Genomic DNA, 22,910 nt, shown 5'->3' with positions numbered 1-22,910 from the left:
AGGTTTCCCCAACTTGGGTCTCCAGCTGTTTTGGGACTACAGTTCCCATCATCCCTGGCCACTGGTTCAGCTAGCTAAGGATGATGGGAGTTGTAGTCCAAAAACAGCGGGAGGAAACAGCTGGGGAAACCCTGCAAGAAACAAACAAACAGATAACGGCAGCAAGGTGGAGCTTCCATGTTCAGTGGCAGTCTATCCTGGAGACAAAGAACTGGGGAGAGGGTTGTTGCCCTCATGCTTTGCTTGTGGGCTTCTAGAAATACTATCTAGCTGAAAGAGATCAGGCTTGTGGGGCTGCCTTTCGACTGATGCAGCAAGAAAACGGCCCCTTGTGAGCTCTTGGGAGAAACTGTGTAGGCAAGGCAGCAGGACAGAGAACTAAAGAAGAGGGTGAAAGGGAGAGCGGGGAAAAGGGGCTGAGCATGGAGACTTGGTGGCTAGGGTGGGAAGGGACTTGGGAAATGTGAGCTCAGGATGCAGAGAGGATGACTGGCTCCCTATGCAGAATTGCAGGATTTTGGCGCTGGAAGGTACTGCCGGAGGTCATCTAATCTAACCCCCTGCTCAGGGCCGGACCACCCATCAGGCAAGGCAAGGCAATCGCTTCCAGCGGCAAGATCCACAGGGGCAGCAGATCCCAAAGAGGAGCTTTATTCCCCCACCCTTGTCCCTGATGTAGATCTTCACTCGCCCTGGCGGGTGCCATTTCCTTGTTGGCCTCAGGGGTCTGGGCCGCTGCGACAGGGACTGCCTCTTCCCAGGGACCGGAAGCTTAGGAACGGACTGAGACCGCCCAGGGCCGTGACGGAGGTTCAAACTGGGACCTAGACTTTGCTTTTGGGGCCTCTGTGCCGCAGGCGGAAACCAGCATCGGAGGGGGTTGGACTTGATGAGCCTTGGAAGTCCCTCCCAACTCCACAATGCTGGCTTCTTAGAGCAAAAAAGCAGAGCACGGAAGTCTCGGCTGGGGGACCTCCAACCAGGATGCAGAGCTGAGTAGCCGTCCCTCGCCTGCTGCCCTCCCTCTAGGTGCCTGGTGTCCAGCACAATGCGGGCAACCTCTGCCTTGCCCTCACCGTCAGGGGGTCGGCTGCGAATGCCGCAACGCTGTTCCTCATCTCGTTCTCGTTTCCTCGCAGAGGGATCAGGGAGATGTTCCCCAGCCGGGAATCCTGCTGTGTCCGGGATGCCCGAACCTTGGAGGACTCCGGCGGCCAGATGTTCCCGCCGTGCTGGGAAGGCGAGAGAGGGAAGAAAAGGTCACAAGGAGCAACGCGGGGAGCACGAAGAAGGGACAAGCTGGATCAGGCCAGGCGGCTACTGGCAGGCCAGTTCTCCCCCTCCTGCTTCACCCTCAGAGAATCCTAGCATTGTAAAGTTGGAAAGGGCCCCAGGGGCCATCTAGCCCAACCCCCTGCAACAACCCTGCGAGGTAGGTCAGGCCGAGAATCCCCTCCACTTACCTGCACAGAGAGGAAGGTGGCAAACCAGCCCCGCAACTCCATCTGCGTGTCACAGCAGAGATACCTGTGTGGGGAAAAGATTATGACAGTGGTACCTTGGTACTCAAAACGCCTTGGTTCCCAAACTCCAAAAACCTAGAAGTAAGGGTTCTGGTTTTCAAATGGTTTTTGGAAGCCGAACGTCCGACACGGCTGTCGGCTATTGTTTCTGGGGTGCCTGCACCAATCGGAAGCTGCGCCTTGGTTTTTGAACATTTCAGAAGTCAAAGTTTGGCGCTTTTGTTTTCGCTATTTATTTTGCGTTTTTGAGGCTTTTTTCGGTTATTTGTTTTTGTCACTGTGTGGAACACGATTGATTGATTGTGTGACTGCAGAAATGGATAAAATCCCCCCATCCAAACAATGACTATCGCCAGTGCAGGTAAGAAAAAAAAATACTCAAGAATTTTATCATCTACAATACTGTCTTACTTATTTTATAGTACAGTACATTGATTATTGCTTTCATTTTATGGATCAATGGTCTCGTTAGGTAGTAAAATCCAGGTTCAATTGCTGTTTTAGGGGTTGTTTTTAAAAGTCTGGAATGGATTAATCCGTTTTGCATTACTTTCTATGGGAAAGCGCACCTTGGTTTTGGAACGCTTTGGTTTTGGAATGGGCTTCCAGAATGGATTATGTTTGAGAACCAAGGTACCACTGTGTGCTTATAGTTATTTATACCTTGCTTTCCCTCAGGTTGGGGACACAAGGTGGCTCACAGGAACAGATAAAACCATTGGGGGGGGGGGGTAAATCATTACAAAATGAAAAGGAGGGAGGGATGTATCAGGAGTTGTGCCCAACACCTCTTCGCCTCCTGCCTACCAAACTTTTTCGAAAGCCATAAATTATTGCTGCCAATTTTTCTTAAATTTTATTGATTTATCTTTTTTTGTAAACTGCTCTGATCCACCCCACCCACCAGGTGGTATATGAATTTTACAAAATAAATAAAAATGAATTCCCCCAGCTTTTATCGGGATGGGATGGGCTCGAAACAAACAAGCACAAAGCCACAATTGTGGGTCTGACCACCCATCGGCCATTCTCCATCAGCCGCTTACCATTGCTGCTTCTCCAGCTTCTCATTCTCAAAGAAGACGGTGAACCCCCAGCTGGAAAAGAGGGGTGGGGGTGGGGGAGAAAGAGTCAACAGAGAGAAAGCCAGCAAACACACCAGCCGCCTCCATCCCATTTTTTGTGCTGCCTTGGGGAAAATGTTTCCCCTGGGGGTTTCTTCTAACTCTATGATTCTATGCAACAAAATCAGGGTCCTTCCATCAGCTGAGAGCCCTGTGGGTGTGTTTCTTCAGGCCCTCAAAAGTTTCCCCCGGAAGGAGGAGGAACTCGGTGCTCAACTGGTACCACTTAACAGAGCTGTGTGTCTTGTGAAGCAGCTTTGCCACCTGGCGGCCGAGGGCAGGTTGTGCATGAGCTCGAGAAGAACAAGTAAGCAGAGCCCGCAGGATCAGGCCAGGGGCCCAACCAGCCCAGCCTCCTGTTCTCGCGGTGCAAAGCCCACAAGCAGGATCTGAGCCCAAGAACGGCTCTCCCCTCCTGTGGTTTCCGGTAACTGGTGTTGAGAAGCATTGCTGTCTCTGACAATGGAGGCAGAGTATGGCCCTCGATAGCCCTCTCCTAGTCGTCCTAGGTGTATCACTGTCTCCTGTGGCAGAGAGTTCCACAGTTTAACTCTGCGCTGCACAAAGAAGGGTTTTCTTTTATCGGCTCTGAATCTTCCAATTGACAGGAAGGATGGGGGGAGGGGACATGTCCATAGGCGTAACCGGAACTGAGCTATCTGTATTTATGTATTTATTTATTGCCCCCCTGCCCCCTTGGCTACAGCCATGCCAGAGTTTAGGCTCAGGGACTCATGCAGAGATGTGGGAGGCACTCCCCTGAATATGGTGATGATGAGAATATTATTATTATTATTATTATTATTATTATTATTATTATTATTATTATTATTATTATTTACCCCATGCATCCAACTAGGTTGCCGCAGTCACTCTGGGATGTTTCATGCAGAACACATAAACATAATGAAACATCGCTATGGGCTGCAGGGGGTTGGACTAGATGGCCCTTGGGGGACCCATTAACTCTAAAATTCTCTGATTCTCCGATCCTGAAGGTTCTGAAAGCAGAACCCCTTTGGGGGAGAAGGGCGAGTTGCGCTTACAAAAATTCAGCACAGATAAAGAGGTGTCCTGCCAGGATGAGACTGGCATAGATGAAGAGGCAGCAGGACTTGAACTCAGAGCAGACCCTCACCAGCTCGGAGGACGGACTTTCTTCTTTATTCCCAGGTAGATCTTCAGGTTCTTCACTGGCCATTCTTTCTCTGGTTTGTGGCTCTGGAGAAGAAGGGGAAGAGTGAGAGAGCAGAAAGGGAATTTACAATTCTACGACTCATCGTCATAAAATTGTAGAGCTGGAAGGGACCCCAAGGGTCATCTAGTCCAACCCCCTGAAATGCAGAAATCACAGGTGCCCATCCAACCTCTGATTAAAAACATCAGATAGTTGTTCATTTCCTTGGCATCTGATGGGAGGGAGTTTCACAGGGAGGGAGCCACTACCGAGAAGGCCCTCTGCCTAGTTCCCTGTAACTTGGCTTCTTGCAGTGAGGGAACTGCCAGAAGGCCCTCAGAGCGCTGGATCTCAGTGTCCGGGCAGAACGATGCGGGTGGAGACGCTCCTTCAGGTCTACAGGGCCAAGGCCATTTAGGGCTTTAAAGGTCAGCACCAACACTTTAAATTGAGCTCGGAAACGTACTGGGAGCCAATGTAGGTCTTTCAAGACCGGTGTTACGTGGTCTCGGCGGCCGCTCCCAGTCACTAGTCTAGCTGCCGCATTCTGGATTAGTTGTAGTTTCCGGGTCACCTTCAAAGGTAGCCCCACGTAGAGCGCATTGCAGTAGTCCAAGCGGGAGATAACCAGAGCATGCACCACTCTGGCAAGTCAGTCTGCAGGCAGGTAGGGTCTCAGCCTGCGTACAAGATGGAGCTGGTAGACAGCCGCCCTGGACACAGAATTGACTCCCAGGCTGCGCACCTGGTCCTTCAAAGCCCTGGTTTAGGGCTTTCAATGTCAGCACCAACACTTTGAATTGTGCTCAGAAACATCCTGGGAGCCAACGTAGGTCTTTCAAGAGCTGGGCTCTTAGAATCATAGAATCATAGAGTTGGAAGAGACCACAAGGGCCATCCAGTCCAACCCCCTGCCAAGCAGGAAACACCATCAAAGCATTCCTGACAGATGGCTGTCAAGCCTCCGCTTAAAGACCTCCAAAGAAGGAGACTCCACCACACTCCTTGGCAGCAAAATCCACTGCCGAACAGCTCTTACTGTCAGGAAGTTCTTCCTAATGTTTAGGTGGAAACTTTTTTCTTGTAGCTTGAATCCATTGCTCCGTGTCCGCTTCTCTGGAGCAGCAGAAAACAACCTGTCTCCCTCCTCTATATGACATCCTTTTATATATTTGAACATGGCTATCATATCACCCCTTAACCTTCTCTTCTCCCAGGCTAAACAAAATGCAAAATGGACATTAAGTGCCTGGGAGCCGCCATGGCTTCTGCCAGCCACATGATGCTGGCCCGACTCTCAGAACCAGCAGGCGACGAGGCTCACTCCTGGAGAGGTTTGGCAAGGGGACCTCTGCACGTACCCGGACTTCCTTGTAGAGGCGCAGGCAGCTGCTGTTGAGGATGAAGTATCGGTCGTGGAAGCCGGTGCTGAGCCCCACGCCCAGCACGTTCTTCTCCTCCCGGAACTTCATCATGCCATGCTTGCTGTCGCCCACCTTGCTGGCTGGGGAAGAACAAAGGCATCAGGAAGCTGGAGGGGGTGGGTGGGGGCGCCAAGCAACTGAGGACTAGCACCATGGCAGGGCTTATGGGGGCAACGGAGGAGGGAGGCGGCAAGGGCCGGTCAGCAATTGCTGAAGGGCAACTCCGTAGGTTAAAAGAGAAGTGGGGGGATCATGGGATTGCAGAGTTGGAAGGGACCAAGAGGGCCATCTAGTCCAGCCCCTGCAATGCAGGAATCTTTTGCCCAACATAGGACTCGAACCCACAACCCTGAGGATAAGAGTCTCATGCTCTTAATATGGAAATGTAATTGAGTATTTCTTTTCATTCACATTTTCCTCCCCCCCTCCTTTTCTTCTTTACACCACTTTTTAATAAATGAAATTCTTCGAATAAAAAAAAGGAGTCTCATATTCTACCAATTGAGCTATCCCTTGGGGTTTTTTTGGGGGGGGGGTCAGCTCTCCCGTTCCCCTGCCCTCAAACGGGTGCAACACAGAGGCTTAGCAGGCTTGTTGTGGGAGCCCCACGGTGGTCGTCCCCTGTTGTTCATCGCGAGCATTTGGGACTCAGGTGTATACTGCTCCCAGCTCTGGAGGCTCCATAAGTTAAGAGCCACTGAGGTACCTTCTCTTTATTCACTTTGAAAAACATGTCCAATTCCTCCTTCTTAAAGATACCGAGAGCCGGGTTTGGCAAACTGCCCTTCCTGGAAAGGTATCTCATAAATTAAACGTCATCTAAAAGGCACAGCTCAAATGACTGCCGCTGTTTTATTGATTATAGTTTAGAAATTATTTATTATAATTGTTAAGAGTGGATTTCTGTTTAATTTTTATATGCTGATATTTAATATTACTCTGTACTATCCTAATGGATTGTTGAATATTACTTCCTTTGATGTAAGTTATGTTTTATTATCACATTTTTGTATTGGATTAGATTGTTTATAAGGTGTACATTCTTTGTTTCTTCAGCTTGTAAACCGCCTTGGGTATTGTAAAACAGAAAGACGGTACACAAATTAAAAGTGATGATGATGATGACTGGTTATTTTTTTAAAAAATTGTGCCATGATTTTATTTCTTAGACAAATATTGAAGCACAGGGTCGCTCAGTGACACTTACGCTATGCTAGGCATCCTTTTACAAACTTCAATCATATCATCACTTATTTGCCTTTTCCCTAAACTGAAAAGTCCCAAACCCTGCAACCTTTCCTCGTAGGGGAGTCTGTAAGGTGGTGTTTCATGCATTGCGACTTGCTATTATTTTCACTGAGGGTAGTTTCATAATTCTTTATTGCAATTGCTACAAGTGAATTTCCGTTCAATTGCTGTTTACCAATATTTTGAGACTTAATTGCATTGTGTACGATTGTATCCTAGTGGATTATTGAACATTACGTCATTCGATACAAGTTCTTTATTTTAAAATTATGACATCGTTATATTGGGTCAGATTATTCCAAGGGGGGTGATCTGTGCTGCCTGTTTTGCTGCCACAAACCGCATGTGTAATACATAGTGTATATGTGTATAGCAGGCACCCCCAAACTTCGGCCCTCCAGATGTTTTGGACTACAATTCCCATCTTCCTCGACCACTGGACCTGTTAGCTAGGGATCATGGGAGTTGTAGGCCAAAACATCTGGAGGGCCGCAGTTTGGGGATGCCTGGTGTATAGTAATAAGAGAAAAGAGGTAGTGTGGTACCTCGGTTCTCGAATGTCATCCGTTCCGGAAGACCGTTCGACTTCCGAAACGTTTGAAAACCGAGGCGCAAAGGGCAGCCTGCAAATTCAATAGAGAAAATTGAAAAACAAGTCAGCGGAAGCCGTTCGACTTCCGAGGCACGTTCGAAAGTCTACTTCCAGGTTTTCGGCATTAGGGTTCCAAAACGTTCATCAACGGAGATATTCGAGAACCGAGGTACCACCGTATACAAATTAAAAGTGGGAAATGAAATGAAATGAAATGTGTTTTGATATGGGCAGTTTTGTTTCCAGCTCCTTTCCTCATGATCCCTAGCCTGGAATTTCCTGCACCCCGGGGTCCATGTCTTCCCTCTGCTCTCTGCTACAACCTCGGGGTCTCGCTCCAGGTCTGCCCCTTCCCTCTGTGTGGCAATGGGCTTCCTCTGCCCCTGCCTACCTACCTAGATAGAGGAGCATGTTCTCCATCGAGAGCTGCTTTTTCACCACCAGGTAGCTGTCCTTGCCCAGGCTGTGCAGGATGGGAAGGACCTTCTCGCTGTAGTGCAGAGGCCGTTCTGCGTGCGAGAGAGAGAAAGAGAGAAACTGGAGGGTAAATAAGACTTTCCAAGGAGAAAATACAGAAAGAGAGAGAGAGAGAGGAGTGGCAGAAAAACATATGGATGTGCAAGCATAACTCTGCGGCAGTGTTAGAAACACACGATGTACAGTATAAGCTAGGTGCCCGTGGCTCCTTAAATCAGGGTTACAGCCACCAAAACGCAATACCTGGTGGCCATTTTTTGGGTCAGATGGCACGCAAAAAGGAGCCAGATTGTCTTCTGAAGACGCAGGAATGAATTTGCTGCTGTGTATGTGGCCCTGGTGCTTCCTTTTCGCCTGAGATGTTGCTCTTTGCGCATTCCAAGGAGGCCCCTGCTAAGTCGCTCATTTGAAATTCCCTTTGCCACGCAACAAAGGCGAGGAGGTGCCCCTATACAGTGGAACCTCGGTTTTCGGGCATCTCGGAAGCTGAATGTTTCCGCTTTCAAATGCCAAAACCCCAGAAATACCGTACTTTTCCGCGTATGAGACTAGGTTTTTTTTTTTTACTAAAAAATGTTAAAAGGGGGGTAGCCTTATACACAGGGGCAATCTCTCCCCATTTTCTTAATCCTGAACCCCCCAAATAGGGTGTGTCTTATACAAGGGGGCGTGTTATAACACGTAGAAATTGCCGGACACTGAGGTCCAGCACTGAGGGCCTTCTGGCGGTTCCCTCGTTGAGAGAAGCCAAGTTGCAGAGAACTAGGCAGAGGGCCTTCTCGGTGGTGGCACCCGCCCTGTGGAATGCCCTCCCAACAGATGTCAAAGAGGAAAACAACTACCAGACTTTTAGAAGGGAGGCTTTTAATGTTTAATAGATTACTGTGTTTTATTTTTCTGTTGGAAGCCGCCCAGAGTGGCTGGGGAAACCCAGCCAGATATGGGCAGGGTATTATTATTATTATTATTATTATTATTATTATTATTATTATTATTAGAAATATGGTAATTGCTTCTGTTTTCGAACACGCCTCAGAAGGAGGCACATTTCTCCATTTTCTCAATGGATTCTGCGGACCGTCCACTAAGCCTCGGTTCTCAAACGTTTCAGAAGCCGAATGGTCTTCCGGAACGGATTACGTTCGACAACCAAGGCACCTGGGGAACCCAAGACTGCTGAAGTTCAGATTGGGCAAGTTGCCTCCAACATCGCGACGGAAGAAAACCCGCTGCAGAGTTTAGGCAGGGGGCCACCAGAGAGGCGCATCTTTTGTGGCACTTCCAAGGGGGTCCCTCCGAACAGGGGGTGGGTCTGCCCCCAGGGAAGAGGATGCTCTGAGCACCGGAGTCCCCCAGAGGTCGCCTACCTGCCTCCTCCCGCTCATTGACTTCGAAGCAGCTCCAGAACTCTTTCTCCTTCATGACGATTTTCCGCCGGTCCAAGATTTCGAAGGTCAGTTCTTCCGCAGTCATGGTGGCCGGGATCTGGAGACGGAGAAGGTGTGGTGGGGTGAATAAAGGACACACCCCCTCCTCAGCGTTTCAAATAAGAAGGTGGCATCCTAATGCTATGGGACACGGTAGCTGACATCACAACCGCTAGCTTTTATAGCATCCTGGGAGATCAGGATTCAAATTTCTCACTTGGCTATGAAGCTCAGCGGGCTAGTCGATGACTGTCAGCCTAACCCACCTTGAAGGGTCGTTGTGGAGGTTAAATGAGGAAGGTGGAGAACCATGTTGTATGCTCCTCGGAGAAAAAGGCGGGATATATGAATGCAAGGACAGATCGTGAAGCTAAGGCTCCAATACTAACCTAAATCTGGTCCTGTCTGCAATTCTACAATTATATGATTCCTGAAGCTGAGGCTCCAATACTTTGGCCACCTCATGAGAAGAGAAGAATCCTTGGAAAAGACCCTGATGTTGGGAAAGATGGAGGGCACTAGGAGAAGGGGACGACAGAGGATGAGATGGTTGGACAGTGTTCTCGAAGCTACGAACATGAGTTTGACCAAACTGCGGGAGGCAGTGGAAGACAGGAGTGCCTGGCGTGCTATGGTCCATGGGGTCACGAAGAGTCGGACATGACTAAACAACAACAAATATGAATGCAATACATAAAGTTTTAAAAATAAGTGTGCTTTACCAACACTTAAGAAATGGGAAAAGGGGAGCAGGGCTAAGGAGGCTGGTTAATTAATATATATGATTAATGCCATATTTGTGAAGTTCCATTGTTTTCTTATGAGACTGCTACCGTGTTTCTCCTAAAATAAGACGTGCCTCTAAAATAAGCCATGGCACGATCTTTTAAAGGCAAAAAAATATAAGACATCCCCCCAAAATAAGACATGTTGGGGGTACCGGTACCTACCCAACCCAGCGGGAGCCGGCAAATGCAGCAGCGCGCGCCGCGCCGCGCCCCAGCCCAGCGGGAGCCCCAGCACAGCGACGTGCCGAGCTCCGACTGAACGGGCCCCAGGACCCGGCAGCGGGCGGTGCGCGAAGCCGCAGCAGCCGGCAGGAGCCGGCAGCAGCCCCAGCCGCACCGCACCGCGCCGCGCCGCGTCAAGCCCAGGGACCCAGCAGTGGGCTCAGCGGGTGGCGCGCGAAGTCGCAGCAGCCGGCAGAAGCCGGTAGCAGCCCCAGCCGCGCCGCGCCGCACCGCGTCAAGCCCAGGGACCCAGCAGTGGGCGGCGCGCGAAGCCGCAGCAGCCGGCAGGAGCCGGCAGCAGCCCCAGCCACGCCGCGCCGCACCGCGCCGCACCGCGTCAAGCCCAGGGACCCAGCAGTGGGCTCAGCGGGCGGCGCGCAAAGCCGCAGCAGCCAGCAGGAGCCGGCAGCAGCCCCAGCCGCGCCGCACCAAGCCCAGGGACCCAGCAGTGGGCTCAGCGGGCGGCGCGCGAAGCCGCAGGAGCCGGCAGCAGCCCCAGCCGTGCCGTGCCGCGCCGCACCGCGTCAAGCCCAGGGACCCAGCAGTGGGCTCAGCGGGCGGCGCACAAAGCCGCAGGACCCGGCAGGAGCCGGCAGCAGCCCCAGCCACGCCGCGCCGCACCACGTCAAGCCCAGGGACCCAGCAGTGGGCTCAGCGGGCGGTGCAAGAAAGCCCCGTAACATACTTACAGTAGCAATGCTGTACCATGCTTAATAAAAAATAAGACATCCCCCGAAAATAAGCCGCGATGTGTTTTTTTATAGGAAAAATAAATATAAGACGTGTCTTATTTTAGGAGAAACACGGGTATTTATTGTTTGCAAGCCGCTTTGAGATTCATTTGAATGAACAGCGGCAAAGAAATACAATATATCAGGGATGGCAGACGAAATTGTGGGAATGTGCTGAAACGGCTGAACTCAGAAGCAGAATTCAAGACCAAGAGAAGGGAGTTTTTAAAGAAAGAATGGGGAAAATTGAAGAATATATAAAGAATTATTGTAGTAAACATCTCAAAACAATAGCAGGGTTAGAGTAATTGGAGCAGAGAGAGAAATAACAAAATAAGATAAAGAGGGTGAAAATAAAAGGGCAAAGGGGTATTTTGGATATGCAGTTGAATAGGGGAGACTATAATTAAGCACAGAAGATGGGGAAGGAAAGTCAATGACAATGAGAGGAATTAAATTGTGTAATGTGTTTTTGTGTTGCAAAACTGAAAATTGTAAATACAGGTGAAACTCGGAAAATTAGAATATGGTCGAAAAGTGCATTTATTTCAGTAATGCAACTTAAAAGGTGAAACCAATATATGAGATAGATGCATGACATGCAAAGCAAGATATGTCAAGCCTTGATTTGTTGTAATTGTAATTATTTGTCATTAGGGGGGGTCAATTATAAATGGAATGTAATTAATGAAATGTAATAGTGATGTTTATTTTTGTATAATTGTAACTATTTCTTTTATTACTGTGGAATTTCCAAAAGAAAGCATTTGTAAAAATTAAATGAAAAGTAAAAAATAATAAGTTGCATTACTGAAATAAATGGACTTTTTGACGATATTCTAATTTTCCGAGTTTCACCTGTAAAATGTGTTGTTGTTTTTAAAAAAGAAATACAATGGATCAAAACAAAGCAAAACAAAAACAAAACCCACACACCATAAACACAGGGCCACTCTTTTGTATGCTGTGATCCAAATGTGGTTAGGATTGCTATACATCCCAGATTTCCTGGACATATCTGGAAGACTGCAGTGGGCAGCGGCGTCTGGGTGGAAATCGAGAAAACGTTCGAGAAAATCCGGACGTCCGGCAGCCCATGTCAGTTTCCCGTAAAAAGAGCTCAACAACGGCTCCACAACTTTGCCAAAAAAACAACAACACAACTTTTCTGTCCATATTTCAGTTTTGTGAAATATTTCTGTTCATATCTTCTGTCCATATTTTACTGCTTGAAATATGGCAGCCCTAAGTTCCCCCAGCTCTTGTGGGTGCAACTGGTTTTTCTCTCATAGAATCATAGAGTTGGAGGAGACCACAAGGGCCATCCAGTCCAACCCCCTGCCAAGCAGGAAACACCATCAAAGCATTCTTGACATATGCCTGTCAAGCCTCTGCTTAAAGACCTCCAAAGAAGGAGACTCCACCACACTCCTTGGTAGCAAATTCCACTGCCAAACAGCTCTTACTGTCAGGAAGTTCTTCCTAATGTTTAGGTGGAATCTTCTTTCTTGAAGTTTGAATCCATTGCTCCGTGTCCGCTTCTCTGGAGCAGCAGAAAACAACCTTTCTCCCTCCTCTATATGACACCCTTTTATATATTTGAACATGGCTATCATATCACCCCTTAACCTCCTCTTCTCCAGGCTAAACATACCCAGCTCCCTAAGCCGTTCCTCATAAGGCATCGTTTCCAGGCCTTTGACCATTTTGGTTGCCCTCCTCTGGACACGTTCCAGCTTGTCAGTATCCTTCTTGAACTGTGGTGCCCAGAACTGGACACAGTACTCCAGGTGAGGTCTGACCAGAGCAGAATACAGTGGTACTATTACTTCCCTTGATCTAGATGCTATACTCCTATTGATGCAGCCCAGAATTGCATTGGCTTTTTTAGCTGCTGCATCACACTGTTGACTCATGTCAAGTTTGTGGTCTACCAAGACTCCTAGATCCTTTTCACATGTACTGCTCTCAAGCCAGGTGTCTCCCATCCTGTATTTGTGCCTTTCATTTTTTTTGCCCAAGTGTAGTACTTTACATTTCTCCCTGTTAAAATCCATCTTGTTTGCTTTGGCCCAGTTGTCTAATCTGTTACGGTCATTTTGAAGTGTGATCCTGTCCTCTGGGGTATTAGCCACCCCTCCTAATTTTGTGTCATCTGCAAACTTGCTCAGGATGCCCTCAAGCCCATCATCCAAGTCATTGATAGAGATGTTGAATAAGACTGTTGCTGCTTATTAGGGCCAATTGCAAAGAGGATGCGTGATGCTTCAGAGAGGAGCTTGAACCTGATGTTCAAAGATGTGCTCTGTTGCATCATGGCGGGATTTGAAGTGTGGCCATTGGGATTGGGGTGAGGGACCAGGGACCTTCTGGATAATGTTCAGCTGCAGTCCATCATCTTGTTTGCTTTGGCCCAGTTGTCTAATCTGTTAGACAACTGGCCCAGTTGTCTAATCGTTTCCCCATCCTTGCCAACACACAGACAACGTCCCACCACTGTGCTCCCCCCCCCCAATGGCTTGCCAAGAGAGGCCGGTTTCTCTCCCACCAGAGACATCAGCCACCAAGGGGGCTGCCTCCTCCCCGTGCGACCGAGCCCTTCGTGGGTCTCCTCTCTGACCCTCCCTCCACGTACCTTGATGTGCTGCTCTGCTTCCGTCTTCTTCTCCTCCAGGTACACTGTGCAGATGAAGTCTCCAGCTTGCTGAGTGGAGAAGGAAACGGGGTGAAAAAGGCAGCAGGTCCCAGGCATTCGAGGCGCTGTTGGACTACAACTCCCAGCAGCCCCAGAAGCCAGGGATGATGGGAGCTGGAGTCCAAAACATGTACTTAGAAGGACAGAGGATTTCTGCCAAGAATGAAAGCTCCGAGCAAAGGCCTTAAACTGGACATTGCACTGAAAACAACCTTAGAACCAACATTTAATTTCCTGTCCCCATCTTCGTCCAGAAGATCAAGTGTGGGACCAGACCATGCAAATGAGGAGGGTTTTGCCAGGCTGCCTCCAGCTCCCCATCAACACAACTGTTGAATCCTGACAAGACAGAAGTACTCTTTTTGGGGACAGGGGGCATGTGGGTGTGGGGGACTCCCTGGTCCTGAATGGCGTAACTGTGCCCCTGAAGGACCAGATGCGCAGCCTGGGAATCCTTTTGGACTCACAGCCGTACATGGACATGGAGGCACAGGTCAATTCTGTGTCCAGGGCAGCTGTCTACTAGCTCCATCCGGTACACAGGCTGAGACCCTACCTGCCTGCAGACTGTCTCACCAGAGTGGTGCATGCTCTGGTTATCTCCCGCTTGGACTACTGCAGTGCGCTCTACGTGGGGCTACCTTTGAAGGTGACTCGGAAACTGCAACTAATCCAGAATGCGGCAGCTAGACGGGTGACTTAAGAGTGGCTGCCGAGACCACATAACACCAGTCCTGAAAGACCTACATTGGCTCCCAGTATGCCTCCGAGCACAATTCAAAGTGTTGGTGCTGACCTTGAAAGCCCTAAACGGCCTCGGTCCAGTATACCTGAAGGAGCGTCTCCACCCCCATCATTCTACCCAGACACTGAGGTCCAGCTCCGAGGGCCTTCTGGCGGTTCCCTCCCTGCAAGAAGTGAGGGTACAGGGAACGAGGCAGAGGGCCTTCTCGGTGGTGGCACCCGCTCTGTGGAACACCCTCCCACCAGATATCAAAGAAATAAACAGCTACCAGTACATGACATTTAGAAGACATCTGAAGGCAGTCCTCTTTAGGGAAGCATTTAATGGTCAATAGATTATTGAATTTTAATACTTCTGTTGGAAGCCACCCTGAGTGGCTAGAGAAACCCAGCCAGATGGGCGGGGTATAAATAATAAATTATTATTCTTATCAAGATTGGTGCAGAGAAGGAGAAAAGGAGGGCAGCCTTGTTATTATGCCTCTGCTTCCCCGCCCAACCCTAACCCTACTCCATCTCACCTGAGTTGCACTAGAGGAACCGGCCTCACGCATCTTCATGATGGCCGTGATCTCCTCCTGCTGCTTCCTCATCTCCTCCTCGTCCACCTGCCGAGCATTTGAGAAAGAGAGAGAAGACTAAAGAGGAGAAACCAAGCCGGGGACGGGGGGCGGGGGGCGGGGGGCGGGGGGCGGAGGCCAAGGCTTTGCTTCTGCCAGGAAAGAAAATCAGTGTCAAATCGTTGCGATGGGGATCCAGGAAAACAGCGGCAGCAGTTTCAGGCGAGTCAGGCTTGGTTTTCCCCCTGAAATGTTTCAAGCCAGCCTCTTTTTCACGGGCAATCCATTGCCTTTGCAGAGCAGAGAGAAGAAATTTCTGCTCCGCTGCAGCAAAACATGTCTCTCCCACATCGGAGTCTCCAACCGCTTGGCTTCGCCCCCGATGGCACACTTTTCCGTTGTCCCTCGAGGCAGACGGGTGCCAACGAAAGGTGAAACAGACGGGGGAAGTGCTTGAGAGCTCAGCTGATGCCCTCCAGAGTGCTGGGCAAGAAACCTCTTTGCATTTAAGGCGAAGCACTCGACCCACTCAAGACCAGACCAGGAATGGGAGCTGGGTGACCTGCCTTGGCCCTGGGGCTTGTGAGGGGGAGCATGTCCTAAGAATGGGGGGGGGGCCCTGAAGTTGACCAAAGGCCCCCTAAGTCTGTGCCCTCCGTGAGATTCATTCAAACTATGTGCTCCATTCATTCAAACTATGTGCTCCATTCATTCAAACAACATGTTCCATTCATTCAAACAACGTGTTCCATTCATTCAAACAACGTGTTCCATTCATTCAAACTATGTGTTCCATTCATTCAAACTATGTCTTCCATTCATTCAAACTATGTGATTCATTCAAACTACAGTGGTACCTCTGGTTATGGATGTAATTCGTTCCAGGGTGCTGCGTGCACCCCGAAAAATCAATTAACTAGAGGCGCCGCTTCTGTGCATGCGATAGAGCGCTTCTGCGCATGCGCGAGGGGCGAAACCGGGAAGTATACACTTCCGGGTTTGCCATGGCTGAAACCCAAAGATTCCATAACCTGGAGGTGACGCAACACGAGGTACCAACTATGGATGCTTTAGCTAAGATCCCTGCCTTGCAGGGGGTTGGACTAGAGGACCCCCGGGGTCCCCCCAACTCTACGATTCTATTATTCTACGACTATGCGCTGCGTGAAGAAGGACTTTCTTTTACTGGTCCTGAGTCTTCCAGGATTCCCTGCTGGGTGCTTTCCCTCCAAGCAGGACATAGCCCACCCTGGGGAGTCCCAGTCCTGCCCAGTGACAGGCGGAGGGGGTATGTCCCACTGGCAGCCCCCCTCCCGACCCTGCTCCAGCCTGGCCCCCCTCCCATCCCAGAGGGCAAGGCATCTGTCCGCCCCCCGTCCCCCGGCCGAACGTACGCTGAAAATGTCCACGTAGCACCGAATGAGGTCCTCCACCACGCGCCCCGCCTTGTAGTCCTTGCCGTCCGTCTGGAAGAGTGTCGGCCCAAAGACAATGGCCAGGTTGTGTGTGGTCATCTGGTTCATGTCCGAGAAGCACTGGACCCTGCGAGGGAGGCAAAGCGGCTGCTGGGAAATGGGGGGGGGCTGTCTTGCTCTCTGTCCAGCGAGAAGAGCCTCAAAGGGGGCGATGCCTTAGGCCAGGGGCTGGGGATATCTATCAATATATTGCAGGGGGTGATTTATTTTATTTATTTGTAGGATTTATTTTTTTAATTTTTTCTATTCATTTATTTGGAGGGTTTATTTTTATTTTTATTGTTCACTTATTTGTAGGATTTATTTATATTAATATTTATTTATTTGGAGGATTTATTTAGTTCTTTATCTGTTTGTTTGTTTGTTTGTTTGGAGGGTTTATTTTATTATATATACAATTTATTTTGTTTATTATTTTGTTATTTATTAGGATGGTTTGTTTGGTTTATTATTTATTTATTTATTTATTTATTTGCAGACATTGCCCCCCCCCCCATTTATGTGCATTCAATTATGTGTGTGACGAACCCAAAAGCGACCCGGAAATGTCACTAAAAGGGCAGAACAGGAGCAGACCAGGGTACTTGCAAGCTTTTTCGACGAGTTTCAATTATACGTGTTTTCACTGAAGCGCACAGTGCCTCGGAATGTAACCCCTTTGTAAATGGGGAGGGGCTTCCTGTATGTCCCCCCACTCTTCAGCCAAAAAGGCTCCAAGAGCAGCTTAACTGCAATCTCCCCCCCCCATTTTTTTTAAACGAAACAAAATACCCATGACACACAAGGGGAAACGGATGGGGAGGGAAGAGGAAAAAGCAAATCTCAGATGTCCATTTCTAACCTATTGCTGCTATAAGTACCAGCTAGCCCAAATCAGGGGCAGAAGCCTCCAGCAAATGGGCCGCCTGCGTCCTTTTTCTCCTGCTGACACAGCCGGATGGAACGGATTCCCCCGGGTGACAGCTGGGGGGGGGGGCGATGCCTGACTGACAACCATCAGAGGCAGGCCCAGGTGATTCTTTGCTTTGCTCCCTTGCAGCCACACACCCACAGGGACTTCTGCGTCCAGGCACCCCCTCTCCACCCAGGTGTTCTGGCCAACTAGAAGGTGCAGAGTCAGGTCCAGCCAAGGCGGGTGGCCTAGGCAGAAGGGCGGCCTGAGATCTGCGATGCCCTTCTCACCTGTACAGGTGATTGATCAGCGCTTTCACCGTGGCTCTGTTGACCGCAGGGAGGCTGTTGAGGAGCTTCCGATAGCGGCCGACCTTCTCCTTGTCGTCTTCGATGGCTGGAAGGGTGAGAGAGATGCAAATAAGGAATCGAGATGAATCTTTCCATCTGGGGGAAAGTTTCCATGATAAAAATGATAGCTCTACCCAAGATCCTTTTTTTGTTTCAAAATATACCGATAATAATTGGAACTAAATACCTGAAGGACTGGCAGAAAGATCTGGCGGATTTTATATGGCAGGGCAAGAAGGCGAGGATGAAAATGGAGACGCTAATTAGCCCGAAAGAAGCTGGAGGTTTTGCATTACCGGACCTGAAAAGGTACTTTGAAGCGGCCTGTTGGACTTGGTTGAGGGAGTGGTGTGTTTTAAAAACAACTGACACCCTGGAGTTGGAAGGGTACAACAAAATTTACAGCTGGCATGGCTATATGATGTATGATAAGAGCAAAAATCACAAAGGATTTAAAAACCATACGATTAGGAGAGCATTATTAGAAGTGTGGGAAAGAACAAGAGAAAGAATAATAGGAAGAACACCATGGTGGCTGTCGCCGCTGGAAGCGAATGCAACCCTAAATTGTTATAAAAAAGAAAATTGGCTGACATACAGGGAAATAACTGAAATTGAAAATGGGGATATTATTCTGAAAAGCTATGAGGAATTGAAAGATAAAGGTGTATCTTGGTTGGAATATTTCCAAATTAAGGCAACATTCGAAAAAGATAAAAGCACTAGGGGGTTTGAAAATAAGTCAACACGATTTGAAAAAGAAATTTTGAATTGTAACGAAAAATTACTTTCCAAAGTGTATAGACTTTTAGAAGAATCAGAAACAAATTATGAAGTGAAAAACAAAAATATGTGCAAATGGGAACAAGATATTGGATACGAAATAGGCTTAGACGATTGGAAGAAATTTTGGAAGAATAGTATAAAGTTCACATCTTGTTACTCTCTAAGAGAGAACTTTATGAAACTCCACCACAGATGGTACTTGGTACAGGCTAGCAAAAATGAACAAAAACATGAGCAACAAATGTTGGAGGTGCCAAAGCGCGGTCGGCTCCCTGTTTCATATGTGGTGGACATGCCCAGACATGCAAAAATACTGGGACATGATACATACGGAAATCCAAAAGTTAATAAAAATAGCATTTTCTAAAAAAGCAGAATCCTACCTTCTGGGCATCCTAAGTAGTGAAATACCATATGACAGAACCAATATATTTCTATATGCGACGACAGCCGCCAGAATGTTACTTGCTAAATATTGGAAAGGTACCCTTATACCAACAAAAGGGGAATGGGTAAACAAATTATGCGAATATCTGGAGTTGGCGAAACTCACAGATACAATACGACAAAAACCAAAAAACAGGATTAAAAAACAATGGGAATGTTTAAATGACTACTTAATGAAAACAGACAAGGGGACAAAAACATGGCTATGTTTGGAATAACCTTGTAAGGATGAGTAGCGTATATACAGTATATATTGTTAGATAGATTTAAAGGTAAAATGTTTATTGAAATATTTTTAACAGGAGGATGAAAATGTAACAAGAAATACTGTGCTGAAAGCGGTGGAAGCACTATGCCCTTGAGATGATCTTTCTCAAGTGGACCTTTATATAATCTTTTTTTTTTTTTGCTTTCTTTTCCCCCTCCCCTCTCCCCTCTTACCCTTATTTCTCTCTTTTCTTGTTCCTTCCTTCTCCTTTTTTTTTTCTTTCGTGCACTTATTTTCATCTCTTTTTTTCTTTCTTTTTTTGATATTTGCCTACTCCCCCCCTTCCAATGGTTCTACATCACCTTCTTTACTCACACTTCACCTCTCCCTCTCTCTTCTTACTTTTCTTTTCTCTTCTGATATTTCATAATTTCGATATTCAAAAAATGTACAAGAATGTTCTTGGACCGATTCGAAGATGTAGTGTATTGTTTTATCAAATTTTCAAATAAAATTTTTTCTAAAAAAAAAAAAAGGAATCGAGATAACAAACTTTTTTATATAAAGGAATGGAAATGGCTTATTGAATATTTACAGGTAAACTGTAAACAGGTAAGAACATTATTGTAATAACCTGCAGTTTTGTAAGAGTATATATTTAAAGTAGATAAATAAAGGAGGATATGAAGTTAATTTGGATAGGCAGAAGATATTAAAAATAAATGTAAGGAACTGCAGAAAGAGGGGGAAGGAAGTCAAGTTTTGAAATGTCAAAATGATAGTAAAATTAGTGAAATGAATAAACCTGAAAAGCATAAATAAAAAAATAAAGAGAGAGAGGAAAACAGCTTAAGCTGCAAAGCCCTCTCACCAGATGTCAAAGAGAAAAACAACTACCAGACTTTTAGAAGACATCTGAAGGCAGCCCTGTTTAGGGACCCAACATGGGACTCGAACTCATGACCCATGACCCATGGAAACAATGCCTTATGAGGAACGGCATAGGGAGCTGGGTATGTTTAGCCTGGAGAAGAGAAGGTTAAGGGGTGATATGATAGCCATGTTCAAATATATAAAAGGGTGTCATATAGAGGAGGGAGAAAGGTTGTTTTCTGCTGCTCCAGAGAAGCGGACACGGAGCAATGGATTCAAACTACAAGAAAGAAGATTCCACCTAAACATTAGGAAGAACTTCCTGACAGTAAGAGCTGTTCGACAGTGGAATTTGCTTCCAAGGAGTGTGGTGGAGTCTCCTTCTTTGGAGGTCTTTAAGCGGAGGCTTGACGGTCATCTGTCAGGAATGCTTTGATGGTGTTTCCTGCTTGGCAGGGGGTTGGACTGGATGGCCCTTGTGGTCTCTTCCAATTCTATGACCCTGCTGTTAAGAGTCTCATTCTCTACCAACTGAGCCGCAAGAATGCTGTCTCTCCCAGGTCTTGAAAGATTGCCTTATTCTGCATTCCAGGCGAGACAGATCAACTGACCTAACCTACAGCATATAGCTGAATTTCATAATCATAGAATCATAGAGTTGGAAGGGACCCGAAGGTCATCTAGTCCAACCCCCTGCAAGGCAGGAATCCATCTGGTCAGCCACTGAGAGAACAGGATATTGGACTATAAGGGTCATTGATCTGATCTAGCAAGCTCGTCTTGTGTGTGTGGTTTATAGCAATAAAACATAAAAGCCAGACAATAAAAACCATTAACCAGGGCAAAAGGGTTAAAAACAGACTGTGAGTTCTAGCCAGAAGGTCCCTGGCAGCCTAACCTGAGTTTCAGGTGTCCCATAGCTGAGAAGGCAAAGGAGTATAATTAATTTTTTAATGTACATTTTCAGTCCTGTTGCAATAAAACAACAACACCCCCCCCCCTGAACCGGCAGGTGGCGCAAAAGTGATTTGTCTGTGCCGTATTCAAAGATCCTGGGATTTTAGAAAGCACCCGGAGCTGTTTCCCAGAGAAATAACTATGCCCCCCCCAAAAAAATAGGTGTGTGTTTCTTTAAGGAGGGACCTGGTGCTCTGTGCTTTGAGCATTAAAAACTTTACCCATAGTCAGGGGGGCATCAAGAAGACCATTTCCCAGGCAATGAGGCTCTACGTTGGAGGAACTGGGGAAATGACAAGAAGGGGCTGAAGAAGTCGTCCAACATTATTGGAAAAGCTGTCTAAAGGAGGCCCCAAAACCTCCAAGACGATGCTGCTGGATCCCACCCAGCCCACCATAGGGATCCCATAGGGAATCCCACAAGCAGGATTCGAACACAAGAGCCCTTTCCTGTGCAACTGAGATTCAGGGAGGGAAACATAGCCACTGTGGCTAGTAGCCATCAATAGAATGGTAGAGCTGGAAGGGACCCTCAACAGTCATCTAGACCAACCCCCCTGCGACGCAGCTGTGCCGTACGGGGCTCAAACCTGCCACCTTGGCGTTATCAGCACTGCGCTCTAACCAACCGAGCCACCCCCTCCGTGGACGTGCCCAGTCTGCTGTAAAAGCCGCCCAAGTTGGTGGCCGTCACTGTCTCCTGTGTGAGGAGGTTCCGCAGTTTAACAACGGAGCGGCGCATCTGCTGCTGCCGTGTTGATGTCAACAAGGTTCAAGGGGCAGGCGGCTTCCTCGGAGGTCTGCCAGCCAAGGTTGAATCTGGGAGACTAAGCCACCGTGCACCAACCTTTACCTGTTGCCTTCAGCCAGGCCGGGGAGGAATCTTTGGTGAAGAGCCCGTCTTCCACGTCCCGGAAGAACCTCTTGAGGGTGTTGGCCACGTCGTCCACCTGGTGCTCCCCTTCCTTGAGCCGGACCCGGCGGGCGTCTTTGCGGAGGATCTCCAAGAGGCCTGTCGTCTTGGAGTTCTGTCCGCTCTTCCGATAGATCCCTTCCGAGGTCAGCCCTGGAGGAAGCAGAGGACGAGAAACATTCAGCTTCTGGGAGAGGCTGGGAAGGGCCGGAGCTGTGACGGAGGGATTCACCCTCCTTATTGAAACAAAATTTTAAAAAATCCTTCCAGTAGCACCTTAGAGACCAGCTAAGTTTGTCAAATACCACTTCTTCAGATACCACTTCTTCAGGTATCTTCAGGTATCTGAAGAAATGTGCATGCACACAAAAGCTCATACCAACTTAGTTGGTCTCTAAGGTGCTAAGGTCTCTAAGGTGGGACGCAGGTGGCGCTGTGGGTTAAACCACTGAGCCTAGGGCTTGCCGATCAGAAGGTCAGTGGTTCGAATCCCCACAACGGAGTGAGCTCCTGTTGCTCACTCCCAGCTCCTGCGAACCTTGCAGTTCGAAAGTACCTCAAAGTGCAAGTAGATAAATAGGTACCGCTCCGGCGGGAAGGTAAACGGCGTTTCCATGTGCTGCTCTGGTTCTCCAGAAGCGGCTTAGTCATGCTGGCCACATGACCTGGAAGCTGTACACCGGCTCCCTCAGCCAATAAAGCGAGATGAGTGCCGCAACCCCAGAGTTGTCCGCGACTGGACATAATGGTCAGAGGTCCCTTTACCTTTAAGGCGCTACTGGAAGGAATTTTTAAATTTTGTTTCGACTAGGGCAGACCACCTCGGCTATCTACCTGTAACCTTCTTATTGAGTCGCATTTGCATTTATGTCCCACTTTTCCTCCAAGCTAAAGGTAAAAGGTAAAGGACCCCTGGATGGTTAGGTCCAGTCAAAGGTGACTATGGGGTGGTGGCGCTCATCTCGCTTTCAGGCCCGAGGGAGCCAACGTTTGTCCACAGACAGCTTTCCGGGTCATGTGGCCAGCAGGACTAAACCACTTCTGGCACAACAGGACACCATGACGGAAACCAGAGCGCACAGAATCACTGTTTACATTCCTGCCGCAGTGGTACCTATTTATCTACTTGCACTGGCGTGCTTTCAAACTGCTAGGTTGGCAGGAGCTGGGACAGAGCAGCGGGAGCTCACTCCGTCATGGGGATTTGAACCGCCGACCTTCCAATTGGCAAGCCCAATAGGTTCAGTGGTTTAGACCACAGCGCCACCCGCATCCCT

General features: G+C 48.2%; 1 protein-coding gene across 14 annotated transcripts in view; it reads right to left on the bottom strand.

Moving 5' to 3' along the window:
* ARAP1 (ArfGAP with RhoGAP domain, ankyrin repeat and PH domain 1) overlaps positions 1–22,910 on the bottom strand; it is a 135,669-nt gene that overhangs the window by 4,462 nt on the left and 108,297 nt on the right. For 13 of the 14 annotated variants that reach the window (XM_060273980.1, XM_060273982.1, XM_060273981.1 and 10 more), the window contains 12 exons: positions 21,574–21,786; positions 17,390–17,495; positions 16,127–16,274; positions 14,694–14,780; positions 13,369–13,437; positions 8,933–9,050; positions 7,484–7,597; positions 5,186–5,328; positions 3,786–3,868; positions 2,570–2,620; positions 1,464–1,527; positions 1,077–1,232 (listed from right to left, as the gene is read on the bottom strand). In XM_060273980.1, the coding sequence (XP_060129963.1) occupies positions 1,077–1,232; positions 1,464–1,527; positions 2,570–2,620; positions 3,786–3,868; positions 5,186–5,328; positions 7,484–7,597; positions 8,933–9,050; positions 13,369–13,437; positions 14,694–14,780; positions 16,127–16,274; positions 17,390–17,495; positions 21,574–21,786 (1,352 nt within the window). Of the gene's footprint in view, positions 1–1,076; positions 1,233–1,463; positions 1,528–2,569; positions 2,621–3,785; positions 3,869–5,185; positions 5,329–7,483; positions 7,598–8,932; positions 9,051–13,368; positions 13,438–14,693; positions 14,781–16,126; positions 16,275–17,389; positions 17,496–21,573; positions 21,787–22,910 lie in introns of those variants that run through there. The other variant, XR_009557523.1, reaches the window with a different exon arrangement.

The sequence above is a fragment of the Zootoca vivipara genome, chromosome 4 (assembly GCF_963506605.1).
Source record: "Zootoca vivipara chromosome 4, rZooViv1.1, whole genome shotgun sequence".
NCBI lineage: Eukaryota > Metazoa > Chordata > Lepidosauria > Squamata > Lacertidae > Zootoca > Zootoca vivipara.
The sequence above is the reverse complement of the archived record's forward strand: the minus strand, read 5'-3'. Positions and strand labels throughout refer to the sequence as shown.